The sequence below is a fragment of the Saccoglossus kowalevskii genome, chromosome 7 (assembly GCF_978046115.1).
Source record: "Saccoglossus kowalevskii chromosome 7, keSacKowa6.1, whole genome shotgun sequence".
NCBI lineage: Eukaryota > Metazoa > Hemichordata > Enteropneusta > Harrimaniidae > Saccoglossus > Saccoglossus kowalevskii.
This window is the reverse complement of record NC_140647.1, coordinates 18,669,617-18,689,521: the sequence shown is the minus strand read 5'-3', so window position 1 is coordinate 18,689,521 and position 19,905 is coordinate 18,669,617. Positions and strand designations below refer to the sequence as shown.

At 34.7% G+C, this 19,905-nt stretch overlaps 2 protein-coding genes across 2 annotated transcripts; one reads left to right on the top strand and one right to left on the bottom strand.

The window, feature by feature from the left end:
- Positions 1–931: 931 nt before the first annotated feature.
- Positions 932–8,639, top strand: LOC102803291 (transmembrane protein 106B-like). Its single transcript, XM_085501833.1, has 7 exons — positions 932–1,134; positions 2,669–2,732; positions 5,136–5,307; positions 6,402–6,542; positions 7,450–7,517; positions 7,794–7,850; positions 8,510–8,639. The coding sequence occupies exons 1-7, from the start codon at positions 990–992 to the stop codon at positions 8,637–8,639; spliced, it is 777 nt and encodes a 258-aa protein (XP_085357959.1). The 5' UTR covers positions 932–989.
- A 7,374-nt stretch (positions 8,640–16,013) lies between these two features.
- Positions 16,014–16,963, bottom strand: LOC144348113 (uncharacterized). The gene is made up of 2 exons (XM_085501832.1): positions 16,622–16,963; positions 16,014–16,541 (listed from the first exon to the last, which is right to left on the bottom strand). Exons 1-2 carry the CDS (start codon positions 16,961–16,963, stop codon positions 16,014–16,016), a joined length of 870 nt encoding a protein of 289 aa, XP_085357958.1.
- Between the last annotated feature and the right edge of the window lie 2,942 nt (positions 16,964–19,905).

Genomic DNA, 19,905 nt, shown 5'->3' with positions numbered 1-19,905 from the left:
TGAATTAATGTGCTTTTATTTTTACTAAAGACTTCTAAAATTTCTAAAATTGTGACGAACAATCTGTGGCCTGCACATTTTTAACAGATGTGCACAATAATCAGAAAAGTTTAAAGGGCAGTGGTGGTCAAACAGTGCATGATAATTTTTTGTTTAAACATAAAGATAAACAGATATTTTCCTAGCTCCACTGCTGTGTAAACAATGTATTTTACATGCTTTGCATGCCTCATTTATTTCTTATATTCAAATAGACTTTTTATATTTTATTTTTATTATTTTTACCAATCATCAATTGTATTAACTTTAAAAACACACAAAAAAAAAACAAAAAAACAAAAAAAAAAACAAAAAAAAAAACATTCAAGTTAAAGTTGTAATGAATCCCCCCCCCAACAAAGATCCATTGTGGATGACGTTGACCGATAACGTTGTATATTTCCGATGGTAACGTCTTTTAATAAGAGCCTGTTCTACCGAAAAATGAAGGTTTATACAATAAAAGAAAACGTCTCCCAAATCTCGGAGTATAAATAACGAGTGTACTCGGAAAAATACGTGTTTCTCAGTACCGGGAGCATCGTCTGAATTGCGTGTAAACAACAAACCTTTCCTTCGCTGGTGAGTAAGTCCATTTCTGGTTGATACTCCGGAAACTGGTTCGGATACTCCCTTGTGTCATCCATTTCGCTTTCAGAATATCTTCTTTTACTCATGCTACAAAACTTCTCAGTCTAAAAGATATCCGCTCAGTGCTGATCTAACAATAAACAACAAGATGCAACGACTACAAGTTTTTACACGACTGCCATTTTTGGAGACGTCAGCGTATCATGTCAGAGGTTATGTTTGATTATAAAACCTCGCGTGATTGGATAAAAAATGGGTGTTGTCAAGTTAATTGGCCAATAGGCAATAGAGTAATAAAGCCGAACCAATTCACCACGTGATCATTTTCAGAGCTGAAGGTGCAATCAGCTGACAAAAGTATGAGTATACAAAACACGAATTTTAAGACGCGTCCCGGAACACGAGAAAGTGAGACATCGGATGGTTCATCTGATTTCAAGTACGAAGAATTACACGATGGTTTATCTTGTCCTACGTGCAGGGGTACAGGGAGAATTCCGAGAGGTGAGCGTCCACGCGTAGTCAGTTGGCGACGCGTTCACTTATGCCTGCATTATGTGATCGGGACACCGACTGTGCATCTTCTATCGTTCAGTCTAATCATGGATGTACTAAGAATTTTTAGTACATCCATGGTCTAATCATAGACCCTCCAGTACTGGAGTGTCCATGGTCTAATCATGTTCACTGCACGCATAACCAAGGTTCAGCGAGCATGATATGAACACTGCTAAATCCAGGAAATCTTATTTAATCCGTGGATTGTGTTTAGATAAGATAAACTTTAGCACACCGGTACAGCTGAATAGAAAAGATAAATTTCTATTTGAGCGTAAACTTGTAAATAAATAAAGTAACAAAACAGAGAGAAAATGAAGTCGTTAAAAAGACTCAAGTTTACTGGTTATTTTTACATCTAATAAAAAGTTAATGTTTGTTTACAATTTGCATTCATGATGCCAGTAAATTCTCAATTGTCTGAGTAGATTGAGTAAAGCTTTTTTTTATTTTTCTATGTATAATGTACATTTTATGAAAAAAACATTATATACTAAATAACACATGGGATTTAAGGCCTTTACAGTCATTACAGAAAAAAAACACTAATGCAAAAAAAGAACAGATAATAATTAAGGATTTAAATCACTTTTCGATTAAAATTTTCTGCACTGTAGTGGATTTAATGATTAGTTCTAATGTGAGTTGAATCGATCATTATACTGTGTTAAGATCCATCCTGTACACTGACTAAAACTAACGCAAGATCAAATCAAATCCAACACAAAAGCTGATAACCACACAAATGACAGCTGAGATGTTTTATTTTATTTGGGACTTGAGAAAAGTCCATGAAAAAATTAATAAGCATGCAACCCAAAATGCTATAAATTATAAAATATGATATCTTAAATGTAATATTGTATCAAGGTACAAATTTATTTTGGCTAAATGTGTCGTGTAGTGTAAAACTAATGTTATAATTGTGGGTAATATAAAATTACTGAAAAGTGTTAAATAATTTGTGAGAGAAAACTTTTCGCAACTGGGACTTTCGTTTTTTTCCCCAAACATCATTAAATAATCAGAATGTGAAGATTACCAGCAGTAGAAGTTAATGGTTTACAGCATATATTTGCACAGTATACTCTTGGCAAAACAAACCTGTTCTTCTTTATTTTTATTATTTCAATGGCAGTTAACGAGCATCGTTTTCAATGACTTAAGTTAAAAACATTTCAATGTTATGCAATCAGTCAATAGAATCCTCTCATTTCAGTTTTAACGGATTTGTTGTGCTAAGAGTATAGTCAACCTTATTCCAGAACTGCTTATACAATTAACCTTACTCAATAAACATCGTTCAGAGTAAAAACAAACTTTATCGTAACAAAACAAAATCATTTATGAATCATATAGCTTTTAGGAGATCTCTGTAAATTGGTCGCTATTATGTAAACATTTTTGAGTGATTCCTCTCTTATTATACACATGCAGTTTTTGTTGACAGAGGCACTTTACTTGTGTTGTTCATTCACAGGCCAGGAAGATTCTTTAGTTGCCTTAATACCTTACAGTGATAAAAGATTACGACCACGGCGAACGTAAGTACCGTATTTGTGATAACACACTTGATTTGATTGGTTTGATGGTTTGATATACTGATTACTGAAATACATGTGATGATATAGATAGTACAGTTGACATTCTAATCATAATTGAAATATATAAAAGTAAAATAAATTAAATAAAAAAGCAAAATTTGATACATGATATATTGTACAAGGTATAAATATGTGAATATTTTAAATCTACATATGGAAGCATGTGAAGAGGCATGTTTATTTTGGGGTGGGGAGGGGTGCTTCCATCATCAAGGGGTCACATCATGCATTGAGTGTTACTAGTATCAGGCATGTACCAATGCTTAGAGGTGTTGTTAGCCATAATATTTAATGTACGTGTTGTGTTACTGGATTTTATTAGGCTCCCTAATAACAATGTATTGAGTGTATTTATAGGTCAAGAATGGTCATTTCTTGAGGTTGCATGTACTGTAGAATACTTTATTTTCGCTTGGAATTTATTTTCACTATTTTCGCTGAAGGGATGATTCCGTAAAAATAAAATCCAGCGAATATACTTTTTTTTTCTATATTTCACATTAAACTCATCAAAAATCAGTTAAAATAAATTCCATACAAAACGCCCAAAAAGCCTTTTCAGCGAAAATTAATTCCAGTGAATATAAAGTATTCCACAGTATACTGATTTTGTCTCACCTTGTTTGTTGACCTTTGGAATGCTGAAGTAAACTTCCAATTTTTACCACCTTTCACAAAATACTGAGACATTTTTCAAAAAAAATTCAAGATTTGCAGGCAGTAAGAAATTAATGAGCAAAAAAAATTTGAAAAAAAAATTCATGAAGGTGTACAAAATGTTGTATAAAAATGTTAATGAGAAAATCGTGGTATTCAAAGCATTGGTCATATAATTTTTTCATTTGCTGTGCTCTTGTATGAAAGGTATGTTTTCATATAGTAAGATGGAAAACTACCTTGTTATTGTATTCAGATTCCATTATATCTTGTGACAAGTTTTTATCGACCACATGTCACCAACTGTTACTCAAGAATGCCGGGACAGATGATTTAGTAGTTAGTCATTTTGTTTCATGATTTTAAAAATGGCTGGCTGCTGGCCATTTTCTTTGATTTATATATGGTCTGCAAGTTCTCAGATATCTTTACAGATTTTGTTTAAATTTGATAAAAAGGCAAGTTTGTTTTCTCTATTATTTTACAATTTCAATGAAATTTAACCGACTTGCTGCCATTTTTGCGCCAATTCATTCAAACTAAATATGAACATCACATCTTGATGGGTTACTGAAGCACACAAGTTTATTCTTGTGATATAATTCATTGATAAATCTGTTAACTGTTCGTTTATTTTTGCCTGTTCATAACCATTTCTCAGATATGCTTTGACCGATTTTGTTGATGAAAGTATGTACAAAGACAAAACATGCATTGATTTTATTTTGCATTTTTATGACCATTACATGTAAAACTGGTGACCATTGTTGTTCTGCATGTTATTCAAACATTTCTGGGCCGAATTCATTTAAAATTGGTTTGAACAACATACATGATGTTTTGTTATTTGATTCTAAATGTCAGATTGATTTATGTGTGAGTTATACAATCTTGTATGACGAGAGAAGGATGTCACTTTTACCATGGAGATTTTTACCTCCGTGCTTTTACTAAACAAAACCTGGATAGGGAAGAACACTATTCTTTTAACATACTGAGAACTCTCTCAACATTTAATAATAATAATCCATCTACATCTCTCATCGTTTATAATTGACATTAAAAAACTGGACAGGGACTATATCACTGACAATGATTTGATATATAAAAAAGAAATTAATCAATTCTTGGTGAAAAGAACTAATATTCTGATGAAAAAATAAGTATCAGCACCAGACCTGTTTCTTTGTTGAAACAGTTGGTTTCAAAGGTAAATATATGTCTTCTGTGATATATATTTGTATAACCATTGAAGATGAGCTTCAATTTTTGTTCCATTGTTCTTTTAACAATTATATTTAAGTTGTTTTTTATAACACAGTCATCAAATTGTATCCTGGTTTTCATAATTTAAACTATACTCAAAAATTAAACCATATGATTCATAATTTTTTGGCTACATCTAAATTTGTTGTTTGTACATATATAGTAGACACAGCAAACTGCATGTACCGTATTTCTATTGATGCATCTTGATTTTTCCTGATGGGTTATTGTTCAAGACGCAACAAAATCAAGATAAATGTTAATGTATGTAACAGCAACAGTACATGCAAAGTGAAAATTCAATCAGTGAAAGGAAATTGAAAAATAAATCCTTATTGTAGAGAGTAAAAAAAGTAGAGAAGTCTATGGATATTTAAAACATGACCCCTTAACTTAGGATAATTTCTCTTTTTTTATTAGGACTTTGTACGTCTGCATAGCCATATTTGTGAGTCTGCTAGCAGCCGGATTGCTCATATTTTTTCTTTTCCCTCGTGAAATCACCATAACAGCTGGTCATGTGGAAACTGCAGATGTCAAATTTAGTTTCAATGCATCAACAGGGGATGTCCATCTCTGGATGAGGATTCAGGTGTGTTTACTTTTAAATTATTATTTGCAAATTTACTCAAACTTAAAAAATGTCATGTGATTATACTGAAATAATGATAAGATTGAACATAGAACATATGGCAGTAGACTGTCACTTCATATATACTTGTCCATTCACCACTGAATTATGTTTTTATGACACTGGAAAATTGAAAAAAAACATAACAATAATTGTGTTCAGGCTATACTCTGTATATCAGCTTAGATCAAGTTTCGTCCACACATTAGAGGTACATGTGCCGCAAACTTATTGAGAATATACAAATTGCTGATTTTGATTTCTTAGTGCAGTAAACAGAGAGATGTACATTTTAGCTTCATTGTTATATCATGCATTAACAATGCAAAGGCACTGAGAAAGCTGAAGTTGCAGAATTAACAGTTTCATCGTCTGTTAATTTTTTTTCTTGATGTGCTAATGTTTTTGTTGCCATGTTGGAAATTAATGTACATATTGAAATGAATTGTCATGAATATACAGTAGTAGTAAATCTTTCCCTTGATGGATGCTGTTCTCAAAATGTCATCCCAGAGGGAATTTAGATGTCCATGCACACTTCGTTGGTCTTTATACTGAGGTCTGGAGCAGATCTTAAAGATGCTAGGAGTATCTGTGCCTTAGTTAATACTGTTCCAAATGATTTTTTATTATGGGTAAATGTTTTTGACATCTAGCCCTTGCTAAGAAACCGTACTTGAACACAAATATTTTGGATATTCTTGCAAACATCAAATTTTGAATATTTTTAGCAGTAAAAATACCGGTAAAAGCAGTTTACATTTTACTCAATAATATTTGAATCAGCAGAGATGTTGAAAATGTTGTTTGTATATATAAATTTTAGTATTCAGTGTCCTCCTGGGCAGCAGAATGCCCAAATATGGAAACTAATTTGCATAATAATATGGTGTAGTTTGCATATTGATTTTGTTAAAATTGGAATAATCAACATATTCATATCAATATTGTTTTCTTGAAAGTTCAGACATGGAATGTCCCAGGAATTCTGCATGTGGGCGAAAGCTAGAACCTAATGTGTCTTATTACCAGTATGGTTTATTACTTTATTACAGAATACATACAATGTGACCAATAACAATTTTGTTAGAGCTTTAATGAATTCAATATCCATGCAAGCTGTGTATCATAATAACGTGGTGGGGCAGGGGAAGACTGTCTTAAATAAGTCAGTGTTACCAAGGAAATCACTACAGGTCAGTAAATGTCTGCAGTTATTACTGGTTGCCAATAGTGATAAACAAAAGTTATTTTCTTTGAACGTTTACCATGCTTAAATAAATTGTAATACTCGCTTGTTAAAGTGTGCTCTTAAGCATGACGGTAATTTTGTAGTTGTTAGAGAGTTCTAAAAATGCTCTACAGAGATATCTCTCAAATGTATTTGTGAGAACAAGTTGTTGTATTTTATAATAAGATTAACAAGTTAAATCGTGGTGGTCGTCGCGCATCGCATGTTCGAAATTCATGTAAATAAACAATGTATTTTACACGCGTTATATATGTCACTACGAGACCCATATCGAACATGACGCGGCACGACGACTGCCGCCTTTTAATGTTGATGTCTACAATACAGAATCAAATTTCTTGGTACAAAACTGAAGCTGGTAGTAAAATATCTGCCTAAAACTGCATAAACCTGCTGACCATGAGTCATTCCCCTCACTCCTCTCTGTGTGCATGGTAACTTAGCAACCAGAAAACCCCAAACTCTGCTATTTGTTAAACTATAAAATTTTAATGGGCATTGTTTCTAATTCTGAATTCTGCATATCACACATTGTAGTTATTTCCCACTAATATATATGGCAAGGTCACAATAGTTGCATTATGTTTTAGGTATATTTGGTATATTTTGTATGTATAAACATACATTTATAGAATCCTCCATAATATTTTTTGTTTACATGTATTATGTTTTGAATAAAAACTGATGTTAGGTATAGACTCCAATTTATTTATGCATTTTTTTTTTTTATTTTTATATTTTGTTTATCGTTATTTTTGTGTATTTGTGACTATTTAAACATAATTAACAATAAAAAATATATATAAATTAAAAAAAAAAATCAGATTGATTTTGATGATTTATCTCATCAGATTGTTTCCGAAGTCAATGTAACCTTTGATGGTAATGTAGATGAAGGAGGAGATTTACTTTTAGTATCGTAAGTATATCACTCTTATAACTACACATTTTTCAAGACTGTAACTGTGGTATTTTGCTGCCCAAAACCTCAAAATAGATGTGAACTTACATGTGACCCAAGTGTTATTTTTGGCCTGTGAACCATCTTTCTGTGACATGATGTGTAGTTTCTGATATGTCACCTTTTTGCTAAATTGATCTATGCCTAGTATCTATCTATAAACCAATCTATGCCATGACATTTTCTGTGTAATTCTTTTTTGGTCTAGTACTTTTATAATTTTTTTTTTAACAGGATTATGTGCGATCCCAAGGGTCATGTAACAGTACATCATCTCTACTTGGATTTTCAGTAAGTATATACATGTCTCTTCATCAATTTGAATAAAATTAAGATTTTTCTCTTAGCCCTACCATGTTGACATTTCCATTTTTTTTTTTTTATAAATCCTCAGTATCTACCTTTGTTATTCTTTGGGGCAGACATTCAGGCAATGTCACCGTCAACCATCACGGTCAAAACAAAGGCGAAAAGTCTCAAAAAATTGTATTTTGGGATAATTGTTGAAATTCTCCAGAGCAGTGTCACTAGATTACCCAAATATGTGAATTGTATACAAGTATATAAGTATATCTGTGCTGCGATTTAACTGGTTTCACCGGCTTTTCCACCAGCATTCCACTGCAGCTTGCGCAGAGCCCATTGGAATACATGGTACAGTGATGCGTGTCTTAGCATCATGGAACATTCTGTGACATGACTTTGTCCCTTAGAATAGAATAGAATAGAATAGAATAGAACACCAATAATAACTTATTCACTTAGGAGCTTTGCGGAGTTTAACTTTGATTGTCTTTAATAGATGCTGTTATTTATTTGTTTTCCTTGAAATGTTTTGTTAATGAATGCTATGATTTAGATTAAGTAGATTTTCCTGCTGCATTTTTTGTAGTCATTTTGTATGTATGGGTATTTGTTTTCTAATTGTAAATTTTTACTTTTGTTTTCAGAGTTACTTTGAATACGCACTTCCTTGCACATAAGGAGGAATTTACATTAGCCTCAAGTAATTTTTCAAACTGTGTGAAGCAAAAAAACAACAGCAAGCTGTTATCTGGGATGTTTGAAGTTTCCACCTAAAGTAATTTAAAATATGTATTAAAAGCCGCTGCTTCTATTAAAATGGTACAATGCAACAGATGGGATGCGGCTTCTATTAGAGCATCTACACATATGAGAAATGGTGAATTTTTGGTTCTCAATCGGGAACGGCTTCTATTAGGAATGAGGTGTCTAATACAGATTTTATGGTACATGTTATGACCAAGTAAAAAGATGTTTACTTGTCCATGGCTGTGTTCAATATGGGTCACACACACTCCATAGCAACATGTGTCACTATGGGTCACACACACACACTCCATAGCAACATGTGTCACTATGGGTCACATACACTCCATAGCAACATGTGTCTCTATGGGTCACATACACTCCATAGCAACATGTGTCTCTATGGGTCACATACACTCCATAGCAACATGTGTCTCTATGGGTCACATACACTCCATAGCAACATGTGTCTCTATGGGTCACATACACTCCATAGCAACATGTGTCACTATGGGTCACACACACTCCATAGCAACATGTGTCACTATGGGTCACATACACTCCATAGCAACATGTGTCACTATGGGTCACATACACTCCATAGCAACATGTGTCACTATGGGTCACACACACACACACACACACACTCCATAGCAACATGTGTCACTATGGGTCACACACACACACACTCCATAGCAACATGTGTCACTATGGGTCACATACACTCCATAGCAACATGTGTCACTATGGGTCACACACACTCCATAGCAACATGTGTCACTATGGGTCACACACACACACACACACACACACATTCCATAGCAACATGTGTCACTATGGGTCACACACACACACATTCCATAGCAACATGTGGCACTATGGGTCACCCACACTCCATAGCAACATGTGTCAATATGGGTCACACACACTCCATAGAAACACGTGTCACTATGGGTCACACACACTCCACAGTAACATGTGTCACTGTGGGTAACACCCAATAGCAACATTTGTCACTGTTGGTAACACACACCCAATAGCAACATGTGTCACTATGGGTAACACACACTCCATAGCAACATGTGTTCTGTCGATACACATTTTAAGGTTTATAACGGTAATTTACATATAAAACGCTAATTTGGTTTGTTTAAATAGAGTTCAATTTTCTACTGGCTTTTCAATGTTCATGAAAAGTTTTTTTTTTTTTTTTTTTGTGCATTTTACGAGCAAGTTTTCAAGTTTTTGTTCTTTTTCCACCCATTTACTTAGTGAACATGAACCAGTTTGCTGCTCTACTAGACCAGTGCATAACTTGGTACACATTGATCAATATGGAAAATTTTACAGATCTGATGCAAGATGATGTCAGTGATTTTTTTTAAATACTTGAGCCATATCTGTATCATATGGACGATTATATTCAAACTATATCAAGCTGGCTGACTGGCAGTCATTTTGGTTATAAAATGGCTGAAAATTAAGCATGTCCACCATATCTAAACTCAGGCTTATCATGTACATACAACACTTGACTTAGCGCCAATGCTCAACGAAGCGACCCACTTTTGGGTTTACGGGCTGATGTTCAACTTAAACTTGGTTGTGCCTTGACAGATTTTATTTAAACTTACTAGATGCATTCGGTTAAATATCATGGAATATTTGATACATGTCATCTTGTTTTATTGATCAGATTTAAAATGGTCGTCTTGTCGTCATTTTGTTTTAAAGAATGTTGTACCAAACTCGTATCACAATTATGGATTCATTTCAAGTTCTGATTCAAGATGGCTTACTCGTAGTCTTTGTAGTAAAAATAAAAAAAGATCATGCATTTGTGGAATAAATTTCAGGTATTTTGTTCAAATGTGGTATAAAACTAGCCTGTAATATATTTTTTAATGATTGCATTTACATCTTATATTATGGGATATATGTTCACATTCACTGTGGCATGATGGGTCTTGCATTTCAAATAATGCTAGCCATGACATACCTTGATTGATATGCATTGTGTCCAACATACACACAAATTGTGAGATGATGAAGAAATCACAAAAATAATGTACATTTTGGAAACACTAATGAAACTAAGTGAATCTGTGAAAGAATTGGCTGTTCAAAACAAAGACATGGATTGACCTCTGTGCATACGTCTGTATATGTGTGTGTGTTCGTCCAACAGTATTCAGTCATATGTCACACATGCTTGGCTCAATTAAGTGCGAACTACACACATACATCAGACGACATATCATGATCTGATTCAAATGACCAAATTTTGATTTCATGAATGCCATTAAGTCAACAAATCATGAAAATTTCTATCAGCAAAAAGTACACATAAAAGTTTACAATAATATGTAGCATACAATATTTAATAATATCAGAGGTACATTACTTGGGGTTTGCAACTCGCATAGTACTGTATGGTGACATCATGTCAAGATCCCATTCAAGTCTCTTCTCGTAGATTGCGAGACTGAGGCTACGACCTTCTGACATGACATATATCAATGTTCAAGGTTTGTAATGAAAAAATAAAACTTTTCTTGCCACTATCGTAGTGAAAAATGTAATACATCGAAAATGTACAGAAAATATAGTTCTCGTAATCCGTCATATCGTGGGCAGATTTTTTGATCCACCTGGACATCCCAGTATCCTAGTTACCTCGGGCATGTGCATTCGCATTTTTCTGAGTTGGAACGCTTATGCGAGAGCGAGATTGTAACGGGATCTTGGTATCATGTCACCGTAGTTGCAAACCCCAAGTAATGTACCTCTGATATTATTAAATACTTAATAATACATATTACATTTTTTGTTTGGAATACTTTTGCATGTTTTCTTCAACTGATCATGGTTTCAACTGCATTGAGGGATACTTCACGCATACTTTTACATATTTTATTTATTTGTGCATACAATGAGTTTTGTTTATTTATTATCAGTATCTCTTAGTTATACATTTATCGCAGTGTGTATACTTTCAAACTATGTGTTTATTTTTAACAATACACTGTATATTTATTAGTTTCACTGTTTTGAGTTTATATGACTACTTATCATATTTCTTAATCGCTCTATGTGCATATGTCACAGACACATAAGTTATTCGTCTATGATTCTGCATACAATTAATGCAATTTGTGGTTTATGTGTTCTCCATTAGACCAAATAATGCATCAGCAATCGTAGCCAGTTTAACAATATCTTTTTTAAATGTTATTGTTCAATAAGTTTGGAATGCATTATATTTATTTATATCAAACAGTTTCACTGCTACTGTCATCCATGACCTTAACCCTTTACTGCTATTGTCATAGCCTTTCATTGTTATTGTCATCGTCATCCATGACCTTAACCTTTCATTGCTATTGTCATCCACGCGACCTTAACTTTTCACTGCTATTGTCATAGCCTTTCATTGCTATTGTCATTCACATGACCTTAACCTTTCACTGCTATTGTCATAGCCTTTCATTGTTATTGTCATAGCCTTTCATTGTTATTGTCATGGCCTTTCATTGTTATTGTCATAGCCTTTCATTGTTATTGTCATCCATGTGACCTTAACCTTTCACTGCTATTGTCATAGCCTTTCATTGTTATTGTCATAGCCTTTCATTGTTATTGTCATAGCCTTTCATTGTTATTGTCATCCACATGACCTTAACCTTTCACTGCTATTGTCATAGCCTTTCATTGCTATTGTCATCCAAGCAACCTTAACCTTTCACTGCTATTGTCATAGCCTTTCATTGCTATTGTCATCCACGAAACCTTAACCTTTCACTGCTATTGTCATAGCCTTTCATTGTTATTGTCATCCATGCAACCTTAACCTTTCACTGCTATTGTCATAGCCTTTCATTGCTATTGTCATCCATGCAACCACAACCTTTCACTGCTATTGTCATAGCCTTTCATTGTTATTGTCATCCAGGCAACCTTAACCTTTCACTGCTATTGTCATAGCCTTTCATTGCTATTGTCATCCATGCAACCTTAACCTTTCACTGCTATTGTCATAGCCTTTCATTGTTATTGTCATCCATGCAACCTTAACCTTTCACTGCTATTGTCATAGCCTTTCATTGCTATTGTCATCCACGCAACCTTAACCTTTCACTGCTATTGTCATAGCCTTTCATTGTTATTGTCATCCATGTAACCTTAACCTTTCATTGCTATTGTCATAGCCTTTCATTGTTATTGTCATCCAGGCAACCTTAACCTTTCACTGCTATTGTCATAGCCTTTCATTGCTATTGTCATCCATGCAACCTTAACCTTTCATTGCTATTGTCATAGCCTTTCATTGTTATTGTCATCCAGGCAACCTTAACCTTTCACTGCTATTGTCATCCTTATGAAATATATATGTTGTGAATGAGGTCTACCTCATTTTTAGACACCCCCCTCTTCCTTCCCTCCACCATGGCATTTGTTTTCTAAAATGGCTACAAAAAAATATGCATGACAATCTAAAGTGATCGTTGCATCATTAAATCTTTTATATTGTCAACTTTTGTAACTTTTTCAAAATAAATTCTTTGATCATGCAGGTAATGGACAATTATATGTCCATTTCGTCAAAAAATAACAAAAATGAAAATTACATAAAAATTTTGGTGCAATTAAATAAATTAGTGTGAAATCTTATTGGAAATACTACATGTGTGTCCATACTGTAACTGACTTTAACAACAAGTCAAATTTTGCTCAACTGAGCATGTTACTGCACATATATGCAAAGCATTATGGGAGATAACTTCAAATTTTGCTCAACTGAGCATGTTACTGCACATATATGCAAAGCATTATGGGAGATAACTTCAAATTTTGCTCAACTGAGCATGTTACTGCACATATATGCAAAGCATTATGGGAGATAACTTCAAATTTTCCTCAACTGAGCATGTTATTGCACATATATGCAAAGCACTTTACGTGATGAAAATGTATTACTAGTATTACACTAGATACTTGCCTAATTAAATGTATTTTTTTTTTATTGTTTTACAATATTATAATTCATAATACATGTAGTAATATATGACTTTTTTATCCCATGTCAAATGCATTACATGATTGTGGTCTTTTAGTGATTTGACATGTATCAGTGAATTCTAAAGAAGTTAACTGCAAATACATTGGGAAATAATTTTGACACCAGAAGAGTTATAAATACGCCTGTCATAGTTCTAATTTTTTATTTCTGATTCATTTGTCCAACTCAAACCAGAAGGTGATGACATAAATCGAATCAATCTTATTGTTTTATTCTACGTTATACTGCAAATGTTTTTATTTGGGTTACCGGTATTATACACACAATGTACTAGTATATGCTATTTTGAAAGATTTGTTGTTAATTTGTTTTTTAATTATTCCTGAACTGATTGAATGGTTTTTCTAATATAAAAATGCAGGTAGAGAATAAAAGGACAACATGATTAATGTTGTCACTGTAAAGCTGCATCGTCATTGTCTTCATTGGCACGATAAGTATTTGTAATTTTTGTCTGAATTCCTTCAAATATTATCATACCACCCAGAGAATCTCAGCTAGATTTGATTTTGGTTTGTCTTGCAATTATATATTAGCCATTTGAGCACCAACTCTTGTCATCTACTCAAAAATAAAACTCCAGAATTCATATCGCTTTCACTCATCTTCAAGAATTATTTTTCATATGTTTTGCCACTTTCTCCGATAATTGCAGAGAAGTGTGAATGATAGTTGAATTAGAATTGAAATACAGGAATATTAATTACCTAATTTTAAGTTGCATTGGCCAAAAACAAGTGTTCGATTTTTGACATACTGGCATTTTGAGGATGTAGGTTTTTGTTTTTCAATGTGTGTAAATAAATGGTTCGCCAGGGTGCCAACATACATGTGGCCGTACCTGGCATGAACCTTGCATTATGCGAGCATGTGTTGTACTTTGCTGAATGTGACAAGTTTAGACGCATAAAGCCGGAAACAGCCACTGATGGCGCTGTATACAATCAAAACCTATTTAGACTTGCCAACGCTCACACCGGCAAATGGTGTAAAAAGCGCAGACACTGGTTAAATTCGGTAACCAGTTTTAGTATAATATAGTGTGTACAGTCTTCAAATAACCACATTATTCAACACTATCAATGAGGCTTGTCAATCACACCCCATTGATGGTGCTCAACATTATGTTTGTATTTGAAGTCCACACATAAGCAACACTACCATATACATAACTAGCCACACCAACCCAGCGACTGCCATGTCATATGCAATTATAATTATGGTTCCCCCATAACTCTGGGGCATGACTGCTGAGATGTGTCATGTGTTGGCGCTGTAACTAATGCTTAACTCCTGATATGTGAATGGTCCTCCTGTAATGGACATATGTGAAATAAAACATAAAATCCTCACTTTTATTTCAGTTACTGTATGTACATGCATTCTATTCGAAATAAATGATGAATACAATTAGTTATCGATCGCACTCGATTACAGAAATAGACATTTGAATTTGTGATAATTTCCATGGCTTGTATCATTCCTTGGTGAATATTTCAGGCGTTAAAACATCTACTGTCCATACCATTTAAAATGTCCTAGATTTGATCTACATCGCTTATATGAAGGATTGTGATCCCATTATTCCAGCTTCGCCTAGTGTAATTTATACTTGCGCGTCCTATTTTTAGTCCAGGTAAGATACTAAGCCCTAGGCGGGAATGTCCCTAATTGTAGAAGCTACGTAATAAAGTGATGTATTCTATTACACTCATACCTATGTCAACAACATGTCTATTTATAAATGTGGTTTGAGAGCAAAATAAGTATGTGTATATATATATCAAATATGTAGAGTACTCAAACACAGCATTTAAGAAAACTATGATAATGTGATAATAAATGTTTCGAATGATAACCATCAAAATGCTTAATACAACAATTTCACACTGGAATGGCTTTAAAAAAAAGTACTTAACTCTCACTGAAAAAATTCACTACAAGAGCTCTGATGTTAGTTCAATCATTGTATAAATTGCTGTTGCAAACTTCCATGAAGAAGTGTTCAAAGCGATGAGGTTGCAAACTCATTGCAATTTCTCGCGTATGTCTTCCCGCAGCCAGCTTGTTACATACGTTGAATTTCTCGGCCACCACTCAAGTACAATTCCCACGAACCTCACTGTTTAATTAATGTAACTGACAAACTCATATGAAGTTCACACGGAATAATTGTACACGATTCTTTGTCACAGTGCCTAGTATTCGCTCAATAACAAGGTTGGAGTGTTCAACAGTAATTTTATCTTGTGCTAAAGCACATACTGTTTTCGTATTATTGAGATGATCATGACCAAGTATTCTCCTGTTTATTTCCAGGCGTTTCAGATATACATAACACTGCAGATTCCTATGTGCCTTTTTAGATGGCCTAACTTGATAAATTGTTTGTTGCATCTATCACACTGATGTGGCTGCTTATCTGTATGCACTTTCATGTGCACTTTCAGGAGGTGCGGCATGCAAAATCGCTTGTCACAAATGTTACACTGGTATGACTTCTTACTTCTAGTATGCACGCTGGCGTGTATTTTGAGGCTGTATGTTCTGCTAAATCTTCTGTCGCACATCTTACACCTGTATGATTTCTCACCTGTATGCACTCTCATGTGCGTTTTCAGACTGCTTGTAATTCGTTTGTCACAAACCTTACAATGATATGGCTTCTCACCCGTATGTACTCCCATGTGCGTTTTCAGACTTGATGCTCGGGTAAATTGCTTGTCGCACATCTTACATTTGTATGGTTTCTCACCCGTATGTACTCCCATGTGTGTTTTCAGACTTGATGCTAGAGTAAATTGCTTGTCGCACATCTTACATTTGTATGGTTTCTCACCCGTATGCACTCTCTTGTGTGTTTTAGGTTACACGCTACGCGAAATCGCTTGTTGCAAATCTTACATTTGTATGGTTGCTCACTCGTATGTACTCCCATGTGCGTTTTCAGATTTGCTGCTCGGGTAAATCGCTTGTCACACAAGTCACAATGATATGGCTTCTCATTCGTATGCACGCTGGCATGTATTTGCAGGCTGTGCACTCTGCTAAATCGTTTGTCACATACCTCACAATGGTATGGCTTCTCACCCGTATGGATGCTCATGTGTGTTTTGAGATTAGATTTTACATTAAATCGCTTGTCGCACATCTCACATTTGTACGGCTTCTCACCCGTATGCACTCTCATGTGTATTTTCAGGTGGCATGATGCGGTAAATTTCTTGTCACATGTCTGACAACCGTATGGTTGCTCACTCGCATGCACTATCATGTGTCGTTTCAAGTTTCTTGCTGCGGTATAACGCTTGTCGCATATATTACATTGGTGCGAACGTTCATTGGTATGTACTTGTATATGTCTTTTCAAAACAGACAGGAGGTCTGTGTGAAACCCTCGTTACCATTGTCCCGTGTATTTTGTTTCGGAGAAGGCATAATCCCTGGTATCACAGTTTTTGCTTCAGTGTTCTTCATTATGTGGAATTTTGTTGGACGATGGGACGACACAGCCTGGAAGAAATATAAGAATATTCTTTGACTATAAGGACGAACGACGTGGCATACCTACACACGAATTGGCGACGACACAAAATACGTGACCTTCAATCGGGGTCGTTTGTTCGGTATACTGTATACAAATTGTCATAAAGAAATTACAACAAAGTAACCTAAGACATCACCAATAAGGTGGAACAAATCACGTGACATTATAATGATCATAACAGTAATAAACCTGAGCATGTTAGGCAAAATGATCATATAGTATATAAATTATATAAAATATATAAATTTGCTATTTTCAGATATTAAGATGTTTATCAACACAGAAGAGAACAAATCGCTGCTGAATGTTCAAGCTGATCCGAGTTACGAACATAGAACCACGAAAACATTGAGTTACAAACATGACCACACTCGTATTTTATAAACCACACCCATTTCTGAGAAGCCACGCCTAAATTGTAACTCGGTGTTTAATTAACTGGATTATAAAATATGACTAACCCTTTTCGATTAGAAGAACTTAGAAGCACTCACATGATGTCACAAACAACTTCACAGGATCTTGATATTGGTCTTCTCTGGCTGTAGAGGGCGTTCTAGACGAAAACGTTTGACAAAACGGGAGAGGTATGGCTGCAATATTCTACCACAGTCCCTACCACAGTATGGAGGGACTGTGCCCGGGGACTGTGATTCTACATAGCGCCCTGTTTTCACTATAATTACCGCGCCCAAATATTCTCAAGACGAGGCACCAGTCACATTGTGTATTTTATGCACAATTAAAAAAAATAAAATTAAAGGAAAAAAAAGCAAATATCACTGTAAACAGGAAAAACATTAACCTACCATGTCCAGTGAACTGTGTATAAAACAAGTACTCCGGGACAAGTACCAAAACATACAAGTAACATCATTAAAATTATCATCGAATGTGGTGAAAACAGCACTGTTATTCTAAAGCAAGCTTTGCAGATTTCAATATTACTGCTTTTCGTGGTGAAACCCTCACTTTTGTTTTATATATTTCCATCTATGATGTATCATTATCTGATAATACATACACGTGGATTCATTTATACTCGCCTATATACTCTATTATTATCGCTAAATCAAGCTCACTGCCATGCATAATCATACATTATATCAACTATATCTTGTAGATATTGACGTAATGAAGTATTCACTGATTGGTCCCATGTTTTCACCATCCCAAATCGCCGTGTATTCACTCTCTATATACGCAAAAGCTGACGTCAGTGTTATTGCAGTGCCAGAATCATAATCAGTGGATTGGATAAAAAATGGCAATGTTACATCATAACACTAACAATCAGCGATAACTTACATTGCTACTATGTCGCATACTAATTGATACAATCAAAATGTTAATCCATGCTTTGGTGAGAGAGCGCCACCTCGTGACGCGACAAACATACCTCAATGTTACTAAAGGCTTTGTCACCATATGTGTTCATTGAACGAACTTGACCCGAACATGATCGAACATGACCCGAACAACATTGTATTCGGGTGAACCGAAGTAATAAATCAACGTCTTCAAATGATGCATCCAATGGAACGGTCAGATACAATTCCAACAATTGAAAGAATGATGTTTAATCATCGAAATAAACCATATAATGGTCGATTATATTAAACCATTTTAGCTCCATGATTAAACCATTGTGATTTGCCGACCTACGAATTTTGATAGATGATGCAATGCCCAGATAAGTATGGCTCATTCAGAACCAAAACACGGAGCGCCAACACATGACATGAGATTCAGCGATGCATGACAAAAGTATTGTCATGTAAGTGTCCAACTACCATCACATGTGGTACGAAATGACAACATTATTGCAGGTAATTGCCCATAGTGTAAAAGCGATATCTTTAAACAGGAATAGTCAGTATTTTAGCAGGTCATGATCACATCTAATTCACACCTTAAAGGGCGGCAGTCGTCGTGCCGCGTCCTGTTCGATATGGGACACATAGCGACGTATACAACGCGTGTAAAATACATTGTTTATTTACATAAAATTTAAACACGCGCTGCGCGACGACCACCGCGCTTTAATGATAAATTATTGTGGTTCTCTTGAATGTTGTTTATCCATATAGTAATACGAGTTATAGAATTTTGCTTTGTGTTTATTGTGAAAGTTAAACTAAGAAATCAGCTGTAATTAATAGTTTATGGTTTTCTGGCGTTAAAAAGGAATTATGGCGCGTTTTTCAGTCATTTTGCCAAAATTATCTTTATTTAAATCGGGGGAGTCGTCACCTGCGCATGCGTCAGATGGCCGTGTCATTGTTTCCAAACAAGCGTCTACCTATGAGCCCTCGCGCGTGTTGTAATCGTAGCTTGGGACTCAATTCCCGCGCGTGCGCAGGAGACGACCCTCCCGCTTTAAGCGTCCATCGACCACCCAAATGAACTTATTGCATACAGTAAAAGTAATGATTCTTTGGAAACAGGTTTATTGACCACATATGGTTCGCAAATAATTAATCATATAACCAGTTACAAATAGCCCTGGTGATTCTTGACAACCACAATTATCCATCATAAACTACATATGATTTTACATCCCTATAACAAAACAAAATTTTGAGATATGGTGTGAGATTTTTACCATAGAAAGAAATAGTAAATGGTTTAAAAGTTTACCATATTAATGGAGGTTTGACTTGTCTTGT